Here is a 26,156-nt window from a genome sequence, read left to right as displayed (position 1 = left end):
GATTAGGTGCAAAGTGTCTGTGATATTCTTTTTGTATTCCTTTATCAAATTCCACCCTGTTTGTGTAAAAGAAATTCAATAAAACTCATTCTATTTCACTTGGGCTTCTGTGACAATAAAATGGGGTACTAAGGGAGACATCATTATGCATTAGGATATATTCTGCCCCCAAAGTTGATTTATGTATCCCTATCTATCTATCTATCTATATTTTTTTCCTCACAAAGATATTAAGACTGATAATTTATTCAAAGTCTATAGGACCAGAAACCTAAGAATATATCAGCTCTTTCAAAGGTATATCCTAGTAAACAGTGATTAAAAATATAAATTAAAGGCATTAAGCTCTAAAATGGAATATTTGGCTTCAGCCAATGACCAAGCTTGTGTTGAAGGTGTTAGGCAGGATTTTCGTTTACAAGCATAAACTGGTTTTCAGTAGGCATCATCCAAAAACAGGTCCTGCTTTTAGATTATATGTTGGAGTAAAATGGAGGTCTCTGATATTTACTTTTTGAACCCTCACTTAATGAGCAAGATGTTTTAGATCTGAACCTTCCAATATGGTGGCCACTAGCAACAAGTGACTAGTGAATACTTGAAATGTTGCCAGTCCAACAGTGGACTTTGAAGACTCACTATGAAAAAATAATGTGAGATATCTCATTAATAATTGTTTATATTCAATACATGTTGAAATGAAATTTTGGATATAGTGGGTTAAATGAAATATATTATTGAAATGAATTTCGTATTTCTTTTACATTTTTGCAGTGTAGCTCTTGGAATATTTAAAGTTACAAATGTGGCTTGCATTATATTTCTATCTTACAGTTCTTCTATAGATAATACCACACTGGGAAGGCTTTAACTGGGCACAATTTTAGTGTCCTTGCAATGCGAAATGACCACCTTTTAAATTCAAGACCATTAGAAATGCCCTATGTATGTGGTAAGATTCCACTTAGCCAGATTATTTTCTGACAATCTGCCCTCAATGACATTATTTTTAAAGGTCAGGAGTATGTTGATGTGTCACCTATTTTGTACAATATATTTTTAAGGCCGAGGTTTGGGGATGAGCCTTATCTGTGATTTTGCCAGATCATCCAAACTTGCATACAGTTCCTTCCTAAGAGCCTTACCTTTAGTTTTGGTGATATAAAGAGAAAAAGTCCTAGGATGTTTCCCAAGCATGATATTTTGGGGTCTCTGTAAAAAAGATCAGATATTGTTTAATACTTTCCTGGTGTTTGAGTCTTATACTAATGGTGATGTCACCACTCTTTTTGATGATGAGAACATAAGAAAGTCATAATGATACTGTCATAATGATACATTTGGTAGGACGTTTTTCTCAGGCTACCAGATGGTAGAACTTTGTCTTATTTGAAAAACTAAAGGACTTAAAGAATGGTTTGCTTTTCCTTTCCTTTGTTGTGCTTACATTTTTTTGGATGACTTTTGCTTATGGAAATAGATTTTGAGCGGTGTGTGTATATGAATGACAGAACAAGTGCAGCATCTTCTTTTAGGCATTGTCTATCTCAGGGAAAGCTAATTTTTTCTTATGCTTTCTAAGAATATCTTAAAAGTACTTATTTTTCTGATTATGGAAGTAACACATTTTCATGTTATAAAATTTTTCAAGTGCAGAAGAGCACAAAGAAGAAAATGATCAAATCATCTCACACTTCCTGAGATATTCACTCTTCGTTTGAGATAAGCATGCACCTTTATTTTGCCTTCTTTATAAATAGTTTTTCTTATTGAAAGAGAAAGACACACATTCTAACAGAAAAAAAAGTTATATAATGTACACTAACTCTTCTTCTGCCTCAGCATCTGATCTTTCCTATTATCCCATCCCCAGTGACAGCCACTATTCATAGTTTCTTGGGTTTTATTCCATAACTATTCTGTGCCCTGAAAGCATATATACATTTTTAAGTATATAGTTGCCCTTTTCACACAAATGTGAGCATACTAAAAACACTCTTCAGTACTTTCAAACTATCACTCATCAGTGTATTTTGAAGATCATTCCAGTACATCTCATACATCTGACTCATTCTTTTTCTGGTAAACTGTATTTTGTTATATGACTATATCGTAGTTTATTTCACCAGTTTTCTGTTGCTAGAGATTTTGGTTATTTATTGTCTTTGCTATTCTAAGAAACGCCACAGTGAAAATACTTGAACATGCTCTATGAGCACATGTTGAACTATACTGCAGGATAAATTCCTAGAAATGGAATTGTTGGGTCAAAAGTTAAACCCATTTAAAATTTAAATAAATGTTACTGAATTGTTTTTCATAGAGATTGTTCCAGTTTAACTTTGTACCATCAGTGGATGAAAGTAATCAGTTCCTTGCACCCTCATCAATATAGTGTGTTGTTATAATTTTTAGTATTTGACAGTCTGAAATGTGGGAATTGTATCTCAGTGGAGTTTTAATTTGCATTTATTTTATTATGGTTGATGTTGAGCATCTTTTTGCATGCTTAAAAGCCATTGTAATTCCTTCTCTGTAAACTGTCCATACCTTTGTTCATTTTCTATTAGGTCTCTGAATTTTTATATTTTTAAATAAATTTTTTTATTTAGACATAATTTTAGATTTAAAGGTAATTAAGACCATATGGTTTTAAGATAGACAAAAAGATTACTGGGACAGGATCAAGAGTCCAGAAATAGATCTACACCTATGTGTACAAGTGATTTTGACAAATAGGAAAAAGAAATTCATTGGAGAAAGGAAGGTCTTTTTTTAAAAAAATGGCTCTAAAACAATTGGATATCCATATCCCAAAAGAAAAAAAAAAAAAGAGAAGAACTTTGATCAGCACTTTGCACCATACAAGAAAAATTACCTCAAAATGGATTACTGACCTAAATGTAAAATTTAAAACAATAAAATGTATAGGAGAAAAAACAGTTACGACAATGAAAAGGAAACTGGAGATTGGGAGAAATACAATTAAAAATGGGCAAAATATTTGACCAGACATTTCACCACAAAATAAAACGAAACACACACAGAAGGCAAATAAGTATATGAAAAAACCATATTAGTCTTTATCGTCATTAGTCTTTAGGCAAATGCAAATTAAAATCACAGTATTTACCACCACATACCTATTAGAATGGCTAGAATTTAAGAAAACTGACCACACCTAGTGCTGGTGAGGTTCCAAGAACTGGAACTCTCATAGGCTGTTGGGGGAAAAGTCAAATGGTACTACTCCGGAAAAGTCTGGCAGTTTCTTAGTAATTTAAACAAGCACTTACCATTCAATCTGGCAGTTCCTCTCCTAGACATTTACCCAAGAGAAACAGAAGCATATGGCCATGTAAAGACCTGTTCATGACTGTTCACAGTAGCTTTCTTGGTAGTAGCCAAAAGGTGGAAACACCCCAAATGTTCAACAACAAGTGAATGTATAAACAAACTGTGGCATAGAATGTCCATAGAATGGAATAGTATTCAGCAATAAAAAAAGAACAAAGTATTGATATATGCAACAACATAAATGGACCTCAAAATAGTTATACTGTGGAAGAAGCCAGACAAAAAAGAACATACATTGTGTGATTCTACTTATATAATATCCTTAAATATGCAAAACATTCAAACCATACAATGCACATTTTTATATTTTGGCTGCCCAAAACCTGAACACCCTTCATTTAGAGGGAATCCTAAATTCAAGAAACAAAAGCATCTTTCTGTCTAGTATGGAAACTGAAATAGGCAGAAATTTCCTTTCCCTGCCAGTTGCAGCTAAAACATGGGCACGTGATCTAAACTACCTGCCATGCTAATCAGATTCTGCTACCTGGAACTTTGAGACTTAAGGGAGTTCATTTTGAGATTATTTGTAATACAGTCAAGGACTAACATTATGGCAGATGTTTCCAAGGGTTTGGAGGTCAGCAGGGAGATAATAAGTGATGCGGTCAGGGTTGTTGCTCGAAGAGATTTATATCTATGGCATAATCTTCTCTGTGCATTTCCTTCCTAAGTCCCTTTATACTTCTTCAGCTGCTGATTGCTAAGTACTGTGAACTGCTTCCTACCATTCTGTAGTAAACATTGCTATTACTCACTATGATCTAGTTCCCTCTTCCTTCCCAGGCAGATGGCATATAGCACTTCCTAGCCCTTTTGCACTTGGCAGGGGCATGCGATAAGTCCAGACTGAGGCACTGAAAAGTCTCTCTTCCACTGACATTGCGACTAGCAATATCACAAATAGTGGACCCACTATCATTCTGGGTCCCCAAGTGACAATATGGAGCAGATTGCTTGGCTCCAACCCTCACTGGTAATGTATGGTGAGTAAGGAAGGTTTTTTTTGTGTTAAGGTCACTAAGGTTTGAGGGTTCAACTTTCCTACCCAACATGCCATTCCATAATTTTTTTCTCTGTTTAGATGAATCAGAATCATTTTCAATGTCCTGACAAATTCAGGTACTGCTACAAGAAAGAGGGGTTGTAGGCAACATAAACTTGGGGAAACTGGGGGACTCTAGAATTGGTTATTAGGCCTTGTTTGGGGCTTAAAGGCAACTGAGAAATCACATTAGTATTCAGAGAGAGGTATGTGGCAGGCTATGAAATATGGCATTAAACAGCTAATTAAATTATCCCTGGACTCCCATGTGTGAGGTGCTCATTGATGACAAAGGCTTTGGGGAACAACAGTTCCTGCCATAAAAATATGATGATGATGAAGATGATAACTGGTATAACACTGACTTATGGGCCAGGCACTACACTACATACATGTATTAACTTATATAATGAAATGAAGGACATAAAGAGATCGAGGACCAACTGGCAGGTTAAATGGCTATATCTAAAGGCACTAGAGAGCTTAAAGAAAAATCACAAAGCTGGAGTTAAAATCTCCTTTGTGATTCCACCTTCCATCAGATAGCTGTGCCCTTCATAGTTGTAGGGGGTTCCAACTCTCCTGATGGCCCTGGTTTTGGGCCTTTAGTAAGACCACCTCCTTCTGGCTCTTGGGTTGGTCACAGCTTCTCAGTCACCTCACTGTCCCACTGAGCTCCCTAGGAATTCCTTCACCTGTGTAACCAATTCTTGAATTAAAATCCCTCGTTTTAAAAACCCAGATTTTTCTGACTAGACCCTGATTGATATAGTTCCTAGTATATACTTGGGGTACTCTGGCATCAAATAGCTTTTGCTGTATAAACACCCACCCCAAACCTTAATGGCTTAAAGCAACAATGCTTGATATTTGCTCATGAGGCCATGCATCGTTTTTGCTGATCTGGGCCAGGTTCAGCTGATCTCAGCTGGGAAAGCACTCATGTATCTACAATACTCTGGTCGGTTGGTTGGGGGATTGCTGGTCTATATTCACGTATCTGGCTGTTCAATACATTAGCTAGGGCAATGCAAAAAGGCCATGGATACAGAGAGGGGATAATAATGTCCATTTTGCAAACTATCTGCCAAAGACCCTAAGCAATTGTCTGTCAAAATGGGATTCTGGTATTGGGTTGCTCACCTATTTAAGTTTGACTACCATGAAACTGAAACCACTAGGTGGCGTTTCAGGGGGCTCCAAGGAGCTCTGGTTCTTTATGTCTCAGTGCAGAAAGAATTCAGTGAGAGGCAAAGTGATAGATAAGAAGCATTTTATTAGAATAGGACACAGGTGAGGCTTACAAGCGGGCAGGTGAGAGGGTGCCATGCCCCGAGAACTTAGTGGGCTACAGTTTTATAGTCAAAGGAAAAGGGGGGAGGGGGAAAAGACCACTTCCTTCCTCATTCTTGAGTAGACGTCACACTTCCATCATCAGCTCCTGCTTCAGGTTGGGCAGGGGAGTTTTCTTGTCCCTGCATGGTCAAGCTAGGACTGTCATGGCACTATGGAAAAATTATTTCAGGTCTCAGTACAATGAGGGTCTTTCACTTTGAAATGTCACCTTTCCACAAATTATTGTTTTTTATGTGTGCAGAGAGCATGTCCTATGGGTCATTAACTTACTGAGCTCACTGGGCAAGATGTGGGTCTCATGCCACCATTGTTTTATTGTTTTGGGCATGTCGCATGCTTCTCTTGCATGGTTTTGTTGCTAAGCAAGCCTGCTTGGTTTTGTGGTTAAGCAAACCTGCTTTCTGGAGTGATCATTAACTTACATGGTTCTCCCATACTTTTTCTTTACTTACAATCCCCTAGTGGGATTAAGTATTGAATTATCTACTTTGTCCCTTTACTCTGTCCCTATCAAAACCCTGTTCTACTTGTGGGTTACTAGAAATCTGTGGTATATAGTGGCATCACAATTATTTAAATTATAACCTATTATTGCTTGGTAGGAAGTGTCAATCAAAGGGAAGACATTATGTAGCTGCTGTACTAGCCCTCATGGTTATAATGAGGACAAGGTCTGTGGGATGGGATTGCTGCTTCTGACTGTTCTGGAGAGCTTAGAGAAATAAAATAATAAGTCTAGAAATTTAAACTCTCAGTTCAAGGCATGGGCACAGAATAAGATCACTCTTACGGTGTCATTTTGTGTGTGCGGATGTGTGCGTGTAAGTGGCCATCATGAGGATAAGGATCATGAGCTGAGGATAAGGCTCAAAATCGAATTGTGTGTCCCTATCAAGTTCACGGTTGAAATATTGATATTTAGCAACTGGTAGAATATTTACATCAGTCTCTGACCCATGGTGTAAGGGCTACTGTGGTGAGCAGGGTCAAATGGAAGCCAACGTAAAAGGCTCTCCTACTAAATAATAAATCAGGTGGAGACTGTAAAGATTAGTGCAACGATTAAGGACTTGAACATTACAGGCTGTTCATCCCTATCACATCCTTGTTTAACTTGCTTGTTTGGCCAGTATAAAAGCCAGATGAATTTGGAGAATGCCTGTGGATCATTATAAAGTTAATTAAGTGGTGACTCCAATTACAGCTACTTTTCCAGGTGTTGCACCTTTTTCCTGGAGCGAACGAACATGGTCCCTGGTATTTGGTCTGTAGCTGACAGATGTTTTTCCTTATATCAATTATATGGATTATCAAAAGCAGCTTGCTTTTACCTGGCAGAGACATCGACAAACCTTAGAGCTATGTGAATTCTCCTGCATTGTCATAACATAATCCACAGTGTCCTTGGTCACCTGGGCAACTCACAGGATATCATTGTTAGCATCATGCTGAATATTTTGAGCAGAAAAGAGCAAGAATCCCAGATGTCATGCTAATACATATGTATACCAGAAGGTGGAAGAAAAACCCCATCAAAGTTCAGTGGCTTGCCACACCACTGATGTTTCTGAAGAGCATGCAGGGTGTATCTGCTCTGAACAAGTTCCTGCTCATTGCACCACTTACCACCAAACCAGGGGCATCAAGCTCAGTGGGACTGTTTGGATATTGGAAGCAACATATATTGTATTTGAGTGCACTGCTCTGACCAATTTATTGAGAAATTGGTAACCCTGACAATTTTGAGTGATGCACAGGGCGAGAGAAGGCTCTATATAAGGTAGAATCTGCAGAGGACGCTTCTGTGCCCCTTAGCAGATTCAAGTGGAAAATACACTGTATGGAGCATTTTGCATAGCTCAGGTGGCAAATGAATGCTGGACACATGGGATTCTAAATGTGAGTTATGACCTTTCCTACCCACCATGAACTTAATGTTATCTGATCCAACAAACTAAAAGCTTAGCTATATGCAGCTACAATCCATTATCAAATGGAAGTCATTTCTATGAGAATGTCCTTAAAAAACTGAAAATAGAGTTACCATATGATCCTGCAATCCCACTCCTGGGCATATATCTAGAGAAGACTCTAATTTGAAAAGATACATGCACCCCAGTATTCATAGCAGCACTATTTACAATAACCAAGACATGGAAGCGACCTAAGTGTCCATCGACAGACGAATGGATAAAGAAGATGTGAGATTATATATATATATATATATATATATATATATATATATATATATATATAACTTATTTGCTCCTCAGCTCTTTTATCACCTATATGTCCAGTTCCCTGTGTTTAATTACCACTGTTTGAAATACCTAGAACAGTAGTTCTATTTTCCTAACTAGACCCTGACTACCGATAAAACGTGTATGCATGCAAGTACATGTGTAAGTATGTGATATAAGTCAATTTGTATAAAATAGTATATAAGCATATATGCACGTGCACCCACATATGTGTGTGTATATTCATGTGGTGGGCATATAAATGCATATAAATGCATATAAAGGATATAAAGGATATAAATGCATATAAATGCATATAAAGGATACATATATATATATAGGATACATCGAGTGATAGGTTTTCAAAGGGAGAGTACAGGAGGACTTTCAATTTTCTCTCTATATTTAAAATTTTCTTATCATTAGTTTTTACAACAAACAACTTTGCAGTTTCAAAACACATAGTTCTTTTTGAATGACTCAAAGTTTTCTAAGTAACTGTCTACCCCTCTGGTGGCAGCTTTAATGTCCTCAAAATTTTACAGAGAGAGTAGATTAGTATAGTTGCACTGATTTCCCTTATCCACACCTTTAGACAATCCCTTTCCTTAAGCAATATAAGAAATATATGTCTACTTGGATCAATGAAAATATTTCAGTTTTCATTTTCTCCTGACAGATTCTATTTTATCCAATGTGATCCAAAAATAATATTTCCTCAAAATTCACACAAAATATAAAAACACTATATTTCCATCTGATGTCAATACATTCATTCTGCAACTGCTATGTCCCTTGTTATATGATTCAAAAAGAATGTGAGGAAAAGTATAAATATACTGTGTTGGTGAGCTTGTCATTCTGTTAGTGATTTTTTTTAGTGCTAAAATTTGTCAATACTAATTTTCTAAAGACAAGACAAAATGATGCTTTTAAATTTAGAAACACAAAGGAAGGGCTATAAAATTACAGTTTGTCTAAGATAGTCATAATTTTTAACAGCCCAACAGAGTTTGACAGTGTTAATCTCACTATTAATTCCAAACATATTCCAGCAGTATTCTGGTGACAAGACTTTAGTGGGTTTATGGAGAAAGAAGTACTTGTTTAAGTGACTTTCATCTTGCCACACTGCTTCAATGCTATTTTTCTTGTCGTTCAAGATTCCTTTGAAGCATTCCCTGGCAATATTGAGAACCTGAATGGGAGTACCACCAAATACAGAAGCATGGTAATAAAAATCTCCCTTACCAATAGGTATATATGCTTCTGATAACTGACTTCTCTCATAAGGTTGACTCTGTAGGACTTGTCTTATACCAATGAGCATGTAACTGAGCTACTGACTCCCCCAGAGTTTCCAGTCCATATTTTCTTACGACGATTTGATCCACATCCATGCAGAAGAGGAAATCAACTTCATGTTGGATGTGATCCACAGCATGTTCACTGATGGTCTTCATGCGCATCCTACTGCTAGCTTGCCATCTCTTCTCTCGCTTTATTTCAAAAACTTTCACTGTACGGAGGGGACTCAGCTCTGTCCAAGGCAACTTGGAGAAGTCATCTATCAGGACGTAAATTATGACTTTCTGGCCAGCCATAAAATATTTATCAGCTGATGATATAAATGTGTACAAATAACGGTCAGTGTATCTGTGAAGTAAATAAGAAGTAATTAAGTTCATATTCTTATAGTTTAGTGGAACACATATTATTTAAATTACACTGTAGTTTATCCAAAAATTCTAGTAAGCAACCAAACATTAGATATGCTTTTTGAGTTGTATTTAAGTAGTATAAAAGTGAAATTATCTGCCTTTCCTCTCGTTGATGAGGTTTTATGGATTATAGGAGAGAAGAGAAATTCCTCATGAGAGAGAATGAAACTTGGTGAGATCAGGAAACTGCACAGAACCCAGCGCAAAACAAAAGCCAGAGTTTTCAGGGTTATCAGAACAGTGGGGGCTTGCTTTGGAGGATGTAGGCAGGAAAGGTCATGGGTCATTGCAAGAGCAGTTATTGATGTTTGTGGCTTGCTTTTATTTATTTATTTTTATTTATTTATTTTTTGGCTGCATTGGGTCTTTGTTGTTGCGAGCGGGCTTTCTCTAGTTGCAGCCAGCGGGGGCTACTCTTCGTTGCCGTACGCGGACTTCTCATTGTGGTGGCTTCTCTTGTTGTGGAGCATGGGCTCTAGGTGCACGGGCTTCAGTAGTTGTGGCATGCGGGCTCAGTAGTTGTGGCTCGCGGGTTCTAGAGCGCAGGCTCAGTAGTTGTGGCACACGGGCTTAGTTGCTCCGTGGCATGTGGAGTCTTCCCGGACCAGGGCTCAAACCCGTGTCCCCTGCATTAGCAGGTGATTCTTAACCACTGCACCACCAGGGAAGCCCATGGCTTGCTTTTAGAGTAGTTAGTTATGCATAAAAGGTCAGAGGTGACATGCTTTGTATCCACTGTCTGCACTGTCTTTCTTATTTTGCCATATTTTTGCTAAGATTGCTGGACTGGAAAACAAAACTTTCTCATTTCCAGTCTCTCCAGCCAGTTAAAGATTCTCATAGTAATAAATGGCCTCAGGTAAATTCAAAAAAGGAAAGGTAATATACGCAACTAGTTCAAATGATGTTCATATAATCATTAAAAATAAGATCTGGATATTGATCAGAGTTTTAAGAAATATAACAGATGGGATCAGGAGAAACTTTCTAGTTTGGAATATCTAAAATTATTAGGTACATTATGAAAAATATCACTTAAAATATTGTATTGAGCTGGAAGCTAGCAACTCAAATCCAAAGTCCAATTTATCTGTATTTCTTTTATGGTTAGTGCTTTTGTGTCACACTTCAGAAATCTTTGCCGCCTTAAGGTAGTGAAAATATCCTCCTACATTTTCTTCTAGTAGCTTTATTGTTTTATCTTTCATATTTAAGTCTATATCCATTTGGATTAATTTTTGTGTATAGTGTGATATAGGGCTGTTTTGTGTCCATCTCAGCCTATAGATGGTGATGCTATTGGCTAGGAATGCCTAGGGGCACTCACTGGAGTCCCTACTACTTGTGGTGAGACAACCCCGCTCCCCGCCAGACACTACCAGAGCCTACATTATGGCTGGACCAGCACTTGTCATTCTTATTATAATTTCAAGATACACCTCAACAACAACCATCAGGGAACTTTGAGAAAATAAGCTTTATTAATCACAAATCCTGGCATGCGTGAGGCCACACAGGGAGGTCACAGTTTGGAGGGGGCGGAGAGAGAGAGAGAAACACGAGGACCTGGAGTTCTGCCTTTATTGGGGTTGAGGGTGGGATGCCTAGGGTTTTGCAACTTCACTCTTTATTGGCAAATTTTAAACATAAGAGCAACAGTTAAGGCAAGAGAGGGAAAAAGCGGGGTCATGCATGTGATCAGTTATGTAGATCAGATCACCCAGGGCTTTCTAAATGGGGAATTTCATGGGTGGGATGACCTGGCTGTTTATCTAGTTGTTTAGCTAGTAAGCGTGCCACACAGCTGGCAATATTTTTATTTGAGATAGATGTCTTTAAATTAGATGTCTCAGGGAAGTCCCTGGAGGTCCAATGGTTAGGACTCCGCGCTTTCACAGCAGAGGGCCTGGGTTCCATCCGTGGTCAGGGAGCTAAGATCCCACAAGCCGCGAGGGGTGGCTAAAAAATAAAAAAATAAATAAAAGAAAATGGATGTCTCAGCAATCAATCAAAAGCTTAATGTCAGGCATTTACTTTTTTTTAAAAAAAAAAGCTTATTGTCACTACAATGGCAAACTTTTTTTTTCAACTTAAAAACTTTCTATTTTGGAATGCTATTAGATTTACAGAAAAGTTGCAGATATATTATAGAGTTCCCATCTATACTCTACCCACCTTCCCCTAATGTTAATATATTATATAACCATAGTACATGTGTCAAAACTAGGAAATTATCAGTGGTAAAATACTATTAGCTAAACCACAGATTTTATGTGGATTTCACCAGCTTCTCCCCTAATGGCCTTTTTAGTTTCCAGGATCCAATCCAGGACACACACTGCATTTAGTCACTATGTCTCCTTAGTCTCTTCCCCTCTGTCAATTTCTCTTCTTGTTGGTCATGACCCTGACCATGTTATTTTGTAGAGCGGCCCTCAATTTGGGTTTTTCTTAGGTAAAGTTAATTTTAATACAGTCAGACTTATCAACCTTTTCCTTTATGGTTAGTATTTTCCATGTCTTGATTAAGAAATCCTTTTCTAGCTTGAGTTCATCAAGGTATATTATACTTTTTCCTTTAACTTTTGGTCTTTAAACTAACTGGTATTTGATGTTTGTATATGTTTGTACATGATATGCTATAGAGGTACAATTTCAACTTTCCTGTGTTGACACTGACTTTCTCCAGCATCATTTATGGAAGTCTTTCCCTACAGGTCTACAATGTCATTGTCAATAAATAGAAAGTCTTTAACATTTGCATGGGGCTTTCTGTTTTATTATATTGGCTTATTTGTTCATCCCTGTAGCAGATATTCATGTCGAAATGTTCCATATAGATACTTTCAATCTATCCTCCCATTTTCAGTCCCACCTATATTCCTAATTTCAGGGGAACTTGATGCCATTATTCCTGAAACTTTGGGGGTTCTTTAACACAGAGAGGGGGTTTCATGGTGAGGTGAATGAGGTTCTTGTTTCAGCACCCCTTCCCTTACAGAGGATCCTTCCAAGACTCAGTGTGTTCTATTGAGGGTGGGTGGGAAGGAAGCAGAAACTCCATCTGTGTCCTGAAGGTAGGAGCATTGCCCCAGCATGGGGTCACTGTCTATGCCCTATTACAGATCCTGGGGCAGCAACTTGAAGGGATCAGAATGGGTCTAGCAAGGAGGTACACGGGAAGCTTCTTCTGAAAGGATTCTTCCCTCCCTCCTTCCTTTCTTCCTCTTTCTTTCTGTGTTCTACTTCTTTTTTTTTAACAATAAATTACTATCAGTATTTAATAACAAGTTACTGTAAGGTTGATAAACTTTATAATTTTAATGGGTGATATGTACATTGTTCAACTTAATACTTTTTGTACTTTCTTTGTATGATTTTGATATCAAGGCAGCACTTGCTTCATAAAATTATTTGGGAAGTGTTCCCTCCTATTCTCTTTTCTGAAAGAGATTGTGTAGAATTTATGTTAATTCTTCTTTAAATATTTGGTAGAATTCTCCAGTGAAACCATCTGGGCCTGGAGACTTTGGGAGTTTTTAAAATTATGAATTCTATTTCCTCAGTAGCTATAGGGCTATTCAAATGATCTATTTCATGTTGGGTGAGTTGTGGTTGTTTGTGCTTTTCAAGGTCCATTTCATTTAAGTTGTCAAATGTATGTGTGTAGAGTATTTTATAGTGTTTCCTGATTATCCTTTTGACATCTGCAAGGTTTGAGGTGATATACCCTGCTTCTTTCCTGATATTGGTAATTTGCATTAATTTTTTTCTTTGCCAGTCTTCCTGGATGATTATGGATTTTATTGATTTTTTCCAAAGAACCAGCTTTTTGTTTCATTGATTTTTCTCTACTGCTTTTCTGTTTTCAATTTCATGGATTTCTGCTCTTACCTTTATTATTTCCTTACTTCTGATTTCTTTGGTTTTATTTTGCTCTACTTTTTATAAATTCTTGAGATGGAATTTATTGATAATCTCCCATTTTCTACAATAAAAAGCCTGAATGTAGAGGACATTTGGCAATATCTACCTTCCGACAGCAAACACAGTCAACCCCACAGTAATTTTATGACTCGCATAATAATTTTCCAGTGCCACTTCATTGTAAGTGCCATGCCACACAACTGGAGCTGACCAGTTGGTAGTATGTTTGAGAGATCTGATGCACTGTAAGGAAGACATAAGAACTATGAACAAAATACTTTTTAATAAAACTGTAGTAGATATTGCTAATGTATAAAGCCTGTGTCTGATTGCAGCATTTCCTTACTTCTAACCCAAAGCCTTGATGGTCATGATAAACTGAAGAAACAGTTTATCAGAAATGGCTAGATCATTACAAAAGTTCATGTACTGATTAGTTATAATGTGCTTCCAAGATCCTTCCTTGAGGACGCATAGTTGAAATGTTGCCCAAAGTCTAAAGTAACAATTTCTCTTATATTTGGACAAAATCTACTGTCTTAGGCTTTTGGACATTGATTATTTACAGAGGCCATATTTTTTTTAAATGAACTTCCCAGTTTTCATAATCTGAAATTCTACCAATGTTAATATTGCTGCATACTGTCAGAATCAACTTTGTCAGAACTTTGGAAGATAGCCAAAGGTTTAGAGCAGCCAAGCAAAAGTTATCTTAAAAAAAAAAAAGACTCAACATCCTAGGAGTAGAAAAGCTTTGTGGTATTTTAACTTGCACCAACTCCTTTCCCAGTATAGCTGTGGTATTAAAAACATCAAACCATGTTCTCAGTGTATCTGATTCTGAGGAGAGAAGAGTAGATCTAATTCCCAAGGCATTATGTTTGTCAGTTTTGACCTATCTGAGAGTTCCTTGAAGGATTGACTCATAGTGCTTTCTTTTCTTTCACTTACCTCAGAACTCTCTCAGAATAGAAAAGTGGCTAAGTGGAGGGTATTCCTTGAAAACATTTTTAAAAAGAACAAGTCCCTGCCACCTGGGTCAAAAGATTACAGTTAGAATAAACACTAGATATGCTGAAAGCCTGGGGAGGAAACATTTGGAAGACAGTTCTTTGGAAAGTAAGGGCTTTGACAAGATCCCATGCATAACAAGGAATTGAGAAATCCATGCACATGTTCAGGGCAGAATGCATGTTCAGTAAAGATCTTTGAAGATCCTAGGCTTTCTCCTCTGGCTGATATTTAGGCTCAAGGCACACAGGAAGTGAAGGCCAAGGCAGAGTTGTAAACAGCTGGGCTGTGTTGAAGGAGGGCCCAAACACAGAGCCAATCTTCACAGACTGTAAGTGTTTTTTTTCTTTTTATTTTCCTTTCTTTTCTTTTCTCTTTTCTTCTCCTTCTTCTTCTTTTCCTCTTTCTCCTCCTCCTTCATCTCCTCTTCCTCCTCCTTCTGCCCTCCAATACATCTCTCTCTCTCAGGCTTTAGGCACTTAAGGAAATCTCTGTCAGACCACTAGCTGACCACAAGCTAAGGGTACAGAGACTTCTGAGACCAAACAAGACAAAGAATACAGTCTTTAAAAATAGTTTAGAAAAGCCACTAAACAAACAAACAACCATAACCAACAGCAAACAAGAACAACAAACTCTGAGGAGGAAAAAGCATCTGATTTCCAGAGTGACTATATTATAATAATCAAAATGTCTAGTTTTTAACCAAAATTTAAGAGTTATGCAAATAAAGAAGAACGTACAGCCCATTCACAGGAAAAAAATTAACGAGAACTGTCCAGACATTGAGCTTTTCTAGAAAGACTTTAAATCAACTATTTAAAATATGCTTAAAGAGCAAAAGGAAACCATGGACAAAGAACTAAAGGAAACCAAAAGAACAATGTCTCAACAAATAGGGAATATCAATAAAGAGATACAAATTATAAAAACAAACTAAATAGCAATTCTGAAATTGAGAAGTGTATAGCTGAAATGAAAAAATTCACTTTAGGGTTTCAACAGCAGATCTGAGCAGGCAAAAGAAAGAATTAGACACACACAGAACACTTTACCCATCAACAGAATACATGTTCTTCTCAAATACACATGGAACATTCTCCAGGATACATCACATGTTAGGTCATAAAACAAATCTCAGTGAACTTAAAATGACTGGAAATATGCAAACCATCTTTTCCAATGACAATGGAATGAAATTAGAAATCAGTAACAGAAATAAATCTGGAACGTTCACAAATATCTGGAAATTAAACAACACACTCAGAAAACCAATGCACCAAAGAGAAAAATCATAAGGGAAAAAACAAAAGCAAAGAAACCCAAAAATCATAAGGGAAATTAGAAAATACATTGAGATGAATAAAAATGAAAATACAACATACCAAGACTTATGGGAGGCAGTGAAAATCAGTACACAGAAGGAAATATATAGCTGTAAACATCTATATTAAAAAAAGAAGAAACAGCTTTTTAGGTTATTACCTAAACTTCTACCTTAAGGGAAAAAAAGGGAAAACTAGAAAAAACTAGGAAAAAAGGGGGGAGAAAACTAAAACCAAAGCAAGCAGAAGGAAGAAATAATAAAGATTGGAGCAGAGATAACTGAACAGAGGAAAAAAAAATGATAGAATCAATGAAACCAAAAGTTGGTTCTTTGCAAAGATCAATGAAATTGACAAACTTTTAACTAGACTGACCAAGAAAAAATCAGACATGACTCAAATTATTAAAATCAAGAATGGAAGTGGGGACATTATTATAGACCTTACAGACATAAAAAGGATTATAAGAGAATACTATGAACAACTATACACCATATATTAGATAACTCGGATGAAATGGACAAATTCCTAGAAACACACAAACTACTAAAACTGGTTCAAGAAGAACTAGAAAATCTTATAGACCTATAACAAGTAAAGGCAATCAAAAATCTCCTAACAAAGAAAGCACAGGGCCAGATGGCTTAAGTGTTGAACTCTACCAAACACTTAAAGAATCTGCCAGATGAGTTTAGATTCCCTTCATTAATCACTAATATTTATTGAATACTTATATTATCAAATTTAATCCACCACTATGAGATAAACTGAGGCACAGAGAGCTTTTATTATCTTGTCCATAGTTGCACAGTAGGTGGAAAGACAAGCAACCATGCCTGAGTCCTTACTCTTCCTCTTTCCTAAATACTCTAATAGCACCCTGGCTAGGACACCCTTAGAGAGCTGATCCTGGGCTGAGTTAATGAGGGGATGAGGCAGCTATGGAGCTGAGTCGTATGTCATGAGACTGTCTTTGTGCCTATGTACACAGATGGGAGTAACTGCTACGGCAGAGTATGGCTGAGACATGACATTCTACCAGGCACCAGCTTCCACTGATGGTGATGCCTTGGATAATGAGTATTACTATGCTAAGGCTATAGAATCCTGATGCTAAAGAGAACTAACATTAATAATAGAGAGAATGAGGGGCTTCCCTGGTGGCGCAGTGGTTGAGAGTCTGCCTGCCAGTGCAGGGGACACGGGTTCGAGCCCTGGTCTGGGAAGATCCCACATGCCACGGAGCGGCTGGGCCCGTGGGCCATAACTACTGAGCCTGTGCGTCTGGAGCCTGTGCTCCGCAACAAGAGAGGCCGCGATAGTGAGAGGCCCGCGCACCGCGATGAAGAGTGGCCCCCACTTGCCGCAACTGGAGAAAGCCCTCGCGCAGAAACGAGGACCCAACACAGCCAAAAAAAAAAAAAAAGTCCCAATGCCCACCCATACCAACTGAATCAGAATTTCTGGAGTTGGAACCAGGCATCAATATTAGCTCTCCAGGTAATTCCAGAATGCAGCCAAGTTTGAGAACCAGAATGCAGCTTTATGTCTCCTACTACTAAAGGGACACATAACTCTTATGTGATGCTTTTCATTTTGGAGGCAGTGTCCCCACACATAAGGGTATCCAGCTACCTCCCACTTGTCTGATAAGTGTAAAAGCAGTGAGCTTCCAGTAGGACCTTGGACAAGAGAAAGCTCTCCAGCTGGTCCATGTTGCAGACAAGTTACCCTGCCACTGGACTCTTGTGACCAATTATATCTTACATAGCTAAAAGGGTCTGAGGTAGACTGGGATGATGGATGAAGACTGTTGCTAGCCTTGATAGAAAACTTAACAACAGAGGTCAACTGCTGAGGTCAACTGAATTCCAGAGTAAGGAAATGCCCCTTGAGCAGGTAACCATCATTCCCTCCTTTTATTTTTCATTTTTTCCCCCTCCTTTTAAGTAGGAGTTACTGTAACTTTCCCCCCTCTTCCTTCCTTGTCTCTCACTATTGACTCTTGTATATTTGGGTGTGAGCTAAATTTACCATTTATTTCACAGATTGCAGAATAGTCAGATGGGCTTTCTAAGGAACCAAAGGATAAATAGTTATTACCTGGAGATACTAGGCGCTGAGAGGCTTAGCCCTCTGACATTGGCTGTGGATTCTGTGGTCTGCTATTAGGAGAGGGGTCTGTGCTAGAGTTGTGCATAACGTTTTTGAATCATGGTAGCAGGGAATATTTTAGATACGTGGAAAGAAGTGATTGACAGCCAGACAGCTATAAGTGAATGTTGTAGACACTTTTAGAGGCATCTACCGAGCTCACAACGGTATATCCTTCTCTGAGAACCTCCCCAGAGTGTAACCTACCCTCCAGTAAACCTACCCCGTGGCGCAGCTGCTGGGAGCATGAGTGGATGCTGTGCCATATGGGTTTTCTTTTCCAGGAATTTAGAGTTTTGAAGGAAGAAATCTTGAGTCTGGAGATAGTTGGAGCTTGGTCATATTTGAAGACCTTTAGGGGAAGTTTACAATTTTCAACTGTTGAAGCCCTTGTACTTCCCTGGCTCTTGCTTATGGCCTGGTTGTAGTGATGTGCTAGTAAATTTTTACACAGTCACCTCCTTAGAAAGATGGAAAGGGAAGGGAAGGGGATAGAACCCTGATTTCTAGTGTTTGCTGATTCCCATGGTGCAAACATTCCCACCATGGCCGATATCAAGCTACCACAGTGAAGTCACTGAACAGGGTTGGGAAGTGTTGCGCACAACACGTTCTCACAAGCAGGTACGAACCAGCTTCAGTATACCACTGTCTGGCCGCCAGCTCTCCCTTGTATCTAGTAGAACTCTCCAGTAGCCTCGCAGTAATCTCCCTTTTGGGTTTATACAGCTCAAGGGGAATGTCTGTTCTTTGCAACCAAAGTATCTTTAACTAAAACACCTAGCTAGCATAACCACCTTTTATTCTGAACAGTTACAGCCAACTTACTAAAAGTGTGTTCTAACTTTGGCTGATTTTTAAATATTTATAGCTATATTCATTTATATGCAAAACTCATATCTATTTCTACAAATGTGCAGTCCTCGCCAGGTCCAGAAAAGACTTTTTAACCCTATTCGATGTTTTTATCCTAAGCAGTTGCTTAGGATAACAGTGTTGTCTTGGGAAATTCCTGCCCTCTGGTGTCCAATATGGGGAACTACTTTTGTCTGAGCTGTGAAATGTTACAGGGGGACTAAGACCAGGTGAGTTCGAAGCTTTTGGCACCCATTAGGGACTATTCCCTGGGTATAGACAGGTGGGTATTATGCAGATTGGCTCCCCACGTTTCTTTCTTCATGAAGTTCAAGGGAACTTTACACCAGGTTTCTCAATCTCATCACGATTGACATTTTGAGCCAGATGATTCTTTGATGTGGGGCCTGCCCTGTGCATTGTAGGATGTTTAGCAGCATCCCCGGCCTCTGCCCACTAGAGTTGCATAGCAACCTCCCCCCCCCCCAAGTTGTGACAACCAACAATATCTTGAGAGATTGCCAAATGTCCCTGGGGTCAGTGCAGGGGGGTGGGCGTGGGCGCGCAGCAGTGGCGGTGGTTGTACAAAATCATCCTGGTTGAGAACGGCGGCTCTACTCTGATGGAGTAAGCTCGTCCCATGCATCACTGACCTTAAGCAGCACTGAACTCAGTAGGTTAGGGTACCCGGTTAGAGCCTGAAGCTCAGAGCTCGACTCGAGTTCCCATACTGATAGAAAAGCATCTGCTTTGTAGTAGGACACAGAGTCCACAGTCAAAAAAAATTTTTTTTTTGATTAAAAAAAGCACTTCTTATGAGGCATGACGGGAGTGGACGTAACGATTCATTCGTTCATTCACCTAGTAGATATTCGTTAAGCAGCGCCTCTGAGAGAGGTGATGTAATGGGTGCTGGAGCTGATGCAAAGGCAGACTATGGTCCTGCCTTTAAGGAACTCACAGTTCTAGAAGGGTTCAGTGGGGATATTTGCAGTTGTAAGAGAAACCCCGATTCCAAGTGACTTAATAATGGGACCTTATTGGCTCACGCATTCGAAAAGTCCACAGGCAGTTCAGGCTTTAGGTAAGGCTGGAGCCCGTGGCTCAGGGTTGTCATCAAGGACTGTGTGTCCCTGCTCCTCCTGTCCTATTGTCAGTTTCATCCTAAGGCTGACCTCCCTTGTGATCCCCAGAAGTGTTAGTGGCTTCTAATGTTACATGTGTCCGTATTTCCAGTAAAAGACCTGAGATTCAATTTGATTGCATTAGCTTAGATCACCTGCCCACCCCCGAATCAGTCATTGCCACCAGGGGGAGGGAAAGTGTTGATTGGCTTAGTCTGGGTCACTTGGTCCAACTAGGGCACTAGTTTCCATAGAAATCACACAGACTCCATAGAGGAGACCAGGCTTTGCTGGGGAGGGAGAAAGAGAGCCACAGATGCTGGGCGAATGTGCAGCCCTCAAGCAGCCAAAGCCCTCGCAAGCTCTTTGCTGCTCTTCACACAGGCTCTGCTATGAGATTTCATCCAGTCCCAAGGCCTTGGCGCCGTCTGGGTGGGTCTCCGTGAAGGTCTCGTCACAGTCCTCTGTGCTTTGTGTCTGCTGCTTCTCCCTCTGAAACCTCACTCCACCTCCACTCCTCACAGTGACCCCTTTCTCTTCCCGCAAAGCTCAATTCAGAGGCAGCCCCTCTGAGGCTATTTCCACCTCCCAGACGTCCTCTCCTCCTCTGTACCCCCTTGGCCCATGAACTTTCCTGGGCCTCGTATTGCTCAGGTTCCATTTGACTTTCTCCAGCGTGGCTCCAGGCTGAGTTTAGACCTACCTTCTGCCTCTGAAGAGTCTGGGTCTACTAAGTTCTCTCTCTCTAATTCCTAAGACAAGGATTGAGAGCTTTTGGTGGTGATTCCTTGCTGTCCAGATTTCAAAAACAAGATGGTTAAAGTGTGTGTGTGTGTGTGTGCACATACGTGAAAGAGAGAGTAAGGGAAGCTGTGGGAAGAGCAAAGGATTTGGAGTCAGACAGTCCTGGGTTTGAATCCTAGCTCTGCACCCTTACAGACCTGAGGCTTTGACCAATGGATCCCCACTTAACCCAGCTTTCTCACCTTAAAAGAAGTATGCATTGTATGTTATGCATTCATGCTTTCTATGATGTTTCGCACTTGTGAGTATGCTACCATGCCTGTGTTATTCATTTACATAAGGTACATTTAATTAACAGTGATTTAATAAATTCTTATAACTGTAAGTACTGCCATAGCTATCAGTAAATCACATAGTGACTTTGGCTGAGAGAGAGAAAATGAGTCATTACAAGAAGGACAAGAGAAGTCAGGCCCTTCTAGCCTTACAGAAACTTCTCCCCCTCCAGCTGCATGGAACCCCCAGAGTGGAAGGAGGAGGCATGGCTGTCCCTTCCACCCACCCCCTCACCCAGCTTTACCCTCTGAGGCACTTCCTTGGTATAACAGCTTATGAGTGCCCACTGGGCTTATGGCGGCCCTGCAGGCACAACATAAAGTTGAGAATGATCGCAGAGTCTTTTATTTATTTTTACATGATCCATTTTAACTAATTTAATGCACTTGGGGCAGGTTTCATGCAGAAAAAGTGGGAAGTGGTACGGGCCTAGGAGCATACCTAGCTTTTAAAATATTACTTCTTATGGCAAAAATTCCCCTTTATCAGATTCTTCTATAAAGCAGCATTTTCCTTGATAGGAAACATGGCCCTCCATACGCATGGTGTCAACACATGTATCCTCATCAGCTTCTCTGGTGTGAGTTTCAGCTCAGTTGCTTCCCAGCTGGGTGGCTTAACCTTTCTGAACCTCACTTTGCTCATCTACAAAATGGGAATAATTCTCTGCTATGAGGGAATCATGCCCTGTTGCATATCCCATGCACCACACTACATCAGGCTGCTCCACTTCAATTTTTGTATTTATTATAAATACACCCCCCCCCCCAAGTCTTGCTGGAAATTCAGCAAGTCTCTCCCAGGGCTCCCTTGGCCAGATATATTCCCCAGAGGTCAGGACTAGTAACCACCAGATATGGTTATGGCATTGTTTTCTCCCTCTGCCCTCGTGCCCCACCCAGACCTTCATGGGCAAGCCTTATTTTACTGGCACTTAATTACTTCAGCGTATCACTTTGGGAAGCTCTATATAAGCATTCGTTGTTATAAAAGTTAGCGAATCTCAACCATGTTCTTCCTATCTTTGTAACAGTGGACAAATTTTTAGAAGGACACAAGGACTATTTGGAGTCTAAGTATTTAAAATTCTGCAACTGACAATTCTGAACATCTTTGGGAGAAAATGCACACTCCATGACTAGACCAGAATATACTGAGAAAATAATTTATTCAATTGGAAATCAGGAATTTTATTTATTTTTTTTTAATACCGAACTATTAATAACATCTTGAGTTTGTCCATTTGGAATTTTAAGTGAATTAAAAAAAAATCAAGATTCCTTCAAAAGGAAACATCAGTCCTTTAATCTTTGAGGATAGATCATTTCTTTGCTTTGGGAATTAAACCATGAACTCTCCCTACTCCAGAATGGATCCCAGAAAACTTGAGTTATAGAGAAGCAAGAGTCCAAACTGACCTGCAATCTCCTTTTTCTTTTACAAGAGCACTTCTTCAGGATTTTTGTTGGTTTTGTTTTGTTTTGCTGGGTTGTGAACATTCTTGGCAAGAATTGAAGGCTAGGAGGCACAGTGAAACAGTAGCGAAAATGGAGGTTTGATTTTATCAAAGAAGCCCATGGCGCTGAACATCAAGCCAGTGCAATGGCTCTTCAAGTAAATTGCTTGAAAATGGAAACCAGTGACCTAAACTGGAACACAAGCAAAATATAAACGTGCCTGCATGTGTAAATGTTGCCTCCTAACTTCCTTTACATTGAATTGCTTAACTTTAAATAATATGTAAGATTTCATAGCTTCTCTTAGAGAAAGGAATTGAATGTTAAGCTGTTTAGTCACGAAGACTGGGTCTCCCATTGCCATCCCCTCTACTTTTGATATAAAATCAATGAACTGTTTTATTATACACATCTGGTTGTTACACTTCAGTAGTGCAGATGGGGCAGGGGAAAACAAGAGGTTCCTTGATGTCAGCCCTCCAAGTTGGGGCATGATGGGCTGAGGGTTAGAGCAGGTGGTGGCAGGATTTGCTGATGACTGACTGTCATAAAGGCCAGGTCTGGGAAACGTAACCCCTTGCAAGCCTCTTCAATCCCCTGCAGGTCTTTGTCTACTCTGACACCACCCACTTCCTCTGGCCAAGGATTTGAAGACTCAAGTTCCAGAGCATGGTGGACCGAATATGACTTGGCCAAAACAAGAAGCATCTTCTAAGACAACACTTCTCTTGGTGTCATAACGGTTGAGGAGACTGGAGACCACCCACATTGCCTCCCATTCAGCGCCTGGATCCATGCTGCTGTATTTATGTGCCAACCCCATGCCCTGTTCCCCTCAGAGGTGGCATTGCCCCCACAGTGATCAGTCCCCTGTCTTTCTACTCTCTCTTTGCTATTTCATGGCAAACTTACTTTGAGGCTTTGTTTTCATTTCATGCTGAGCACCCATTGGCTCATCAGATTCCCTGTGACTCCCAACATTCGTCACTGTGATATCCACTGGGAGTCTTGACCAGTCTTTGCACGGAAGCCAAACAACGTCCTGATAAGAAAAGGACGTGGACTACAAATGGCCTGAAGTACTCTGCTGTTGAAACCACTTGAGGGTTGCCAAGGTTAACTGTGTCCTACTAAGAGTTCTCCTGTTTGCAAAGCAACTCTGTTGCTTTAGACTCAGCAGAGACAGGAAGACACTGAAATCAAGAGGACAACCGCTCACAATTGTATCTTGTTGCCAAACACTTCCCTATGCATACTTTCCTATGGTAGGTCAACTGACGCATGTAGAGTGTTTCTGGCTTTTTCTTTGCCCATGACAATTTTCTTTTTTTTTTTTGGTTTAGCTGATAGTGTATCCCCCCAACCCAGAATAGATAAGAAATCACTAGGAATTTACATCTGATTACCATAGGTTCATTCTCCCATATTACAAGGCTTGAAGTTGCAAGGAGGGATAATATGTACTTGCTGTGTTGGTGTTTTGTTAGTATTTTCTTTTAAGTTAAAATTAAGTGTTACTTTTCTGAAGTAGCCAGAATAATACTCTCTCAAATTCAGAAACCTACCGGCACAATTTAAAGTCAGACGTTATTTCTAACCAAATTATATTCTTTTGTCTGCCAAGATATCTTGACAAGCTTAATATCTGAAGGCAGGCCTATATGATAATCCCAGCAGTATTCTGGGGATAAGATTTTAGTGGGTTTGTTGAGAAGGAAATACTTGTTTAGATGGCTTTCATCATGCCACTCAGCTTCTATGTCATTTTTCTTGTCCTGGAGGATTCCCTTGAAGCACTCCTGGGTGATGTTTAGGACCTGAGTGGGTGTTCCCCCAAAAATGGCCGCATGGTAATAAAAATCCCCCTGGCCAAACGGAATGTATGCTGCGGACTCTTTCCGCCTCTCGTAGGTGAACTCGTCAGGATCTGCCTTGTACCACCAGGCCTGTAGCTGAGCCACCGACTGGCCCAGGGTCTCCAGCCCAAAGGTGTCTTGGAAGACCTGGTCCACGTCCATGCAGAAGAGGAAGTCGACCTCATGCTGGATGTGGGCTACAATGTGCTCCCCGATGGTCTTCATGCGCATCATGCTGATGTCCTGCCACCTCTTCTCAGGCCTGATCTCAAACACTTTGAAGGAATGCAGAGGACCCAGCTCTATCAAAGGCATCCTGGATATATCATCCACCATGATGTAAAATATGACTCTGTGGCCAACCATGAAGTACTTATTAGCAGATGTTAAGAACTCCTCCAAGTAATGCTCAATGTATCTGAAACAAAGAAGAATGGGATAAATGTAACCTCTAGGACTTCTGCAGGAGGCGACATGCTATTCTCATCATCTTGTCTGTATTTTGCAGTTTAGGAAAGGAATTATTTTTTCCCCCATCCCAGACAAGTGCTTTCACACAGAAGGACATTCCTGGCCACTCTCCACCATTCAGTCACTCAACTCTGGGGAGGTGGAGTGACTTACCTGACTGATGATTCTAGAAGGGTGACTGGGCATGCCCAGCCCCGCCCCCTCCTCTCTCACCCTTGGAAGCCTGCCAGGTGGAAAGAACATGTGTTCTCAACTGCTCTGGGCCTTGTACTGGTAGCTTAGTGGTACAGGCCCTGCTCCCACAACAAGAGGCTTGCAGTTTCTTGTGCTGTAGGTGCCTGGATGCCCAAGTCTTTCTAATTCTGTGGTTCAACATTAGGAGGCCCAGGGCCTTCAGATATAAGCCACATTCTCCAGTATCAGCTTTCACTGTAATGAAGGTGATATTCACTACCACCTGCCTTACTTAGCCCCTTGTCTTATTTATCAGTTGATTCAGACTTTGGGTAGGCAGAGGGGGTACTAGTTCTTTTTTTTTCCCGCTTTATTGAGATATAATTGACATATATCACTGTGTAAGTTTAACGTGTGCCAAGTGTTGATTTGGTACACAGATATTACAAAATGATTACCACTGTAGCATTAGTTAACACCTTCATCACATCACATAATTATCATTTCTTTTTTGTGGCAAGAAGATTTGAGATTTATTCTCTGAACAGTTTTCAAGTATATAATACAATATTATTAACGATAATCACCATGCTGTATGTTAGATCCCCAGAACTTATTCATCTGATAACTGCAGGTTTGTACCCTTCAATCAACATCAGGGGGCACTAGTTCTTAGGCCTCCTTTGAAAACCCCAACCTATACTCCAACGTTGCTATTGCCCTACCAGATGCAAGGGTGACGTGACCCTTGGGTCCTTTGGGGATGCATTAAGTCTAACCATCGCCACTCTCTTATCCTTCTCTGGGACCCAGAGAATGGGTTATGGGACATAGATATCCTTCCATATTACACATGCACCTTGTGAATTTCCCTCTGGTCACCCCAAACACCAATCCATTAACCAGATACCGCCATTATAAGACCCAAACCCAATACCAGAGCAAACAAGCTCTGATTTAACCTTATTTTAACTATCTCATTTCCTTTTTGAAAAATAGATTT

At 39.8% G+C, this 26,156-nt stretch overlaps 2 protein-coding genes across 2 annotated transcripts in view; both read right to left on the bottom strand.

The window, feature by feature from the left end:
* Positions 1–8,956: 8,956 nt before the first annotated feature.
* On the bottom strand, positions 8,957–23,360 carry LOC137770905 (N-acetyllactosaminide alpha-1,3-galactosyltransferase-like). The gene is given in 4 exon segments (XM_068553964.1): positions 8,957–9,295; positions 9,297–9,654; positions 13,753–13,889; positions 23,196–23,360. Coding segments are annotated over 4 exon segments (999 nt in total).
* The window catches only part of LOC137769877 (N-acetyllactosaminide alpha-1,3-galactosyltransferase-like), a 65,093-nt gene continuing 61,297 nt past the window's right edge, over positions 22,361–26,156 (bottom strand). The window contains exon 7 of the mRNA XM_068551959.1: positions 22,361–24,926. Within this exon, the coding sequence (XP_068408060.1) occupies positions 24,233–24,926 (694 nt within the window). The 3' untranslated portion in view covers positions 22,361–24,232. The remainder of the gene's footprint in view (positions 24,927–26,156) is intronic.

Source organism: Eschrichtius robustus, chromosome 10 (assembly GCF_028021215.1).
Source record: "Eschrichtius robustus isolate mEscRob2 chromosome 10, mEscRob2.pri, whole genome shotgun sequence".
Classification (NCBI taxonomy): domain Eukaryota; kingdom Metazoa; phylum Chordata; class Mammalia; order Artiodactyla; family Eschrichtiidae; genus Eschrichtius; species Eschrichtius robustus.
Note: the sequence above shows the minus strand (reverse complement) of the source record. Positions and strands in the feature narration are given on the sequence as shown.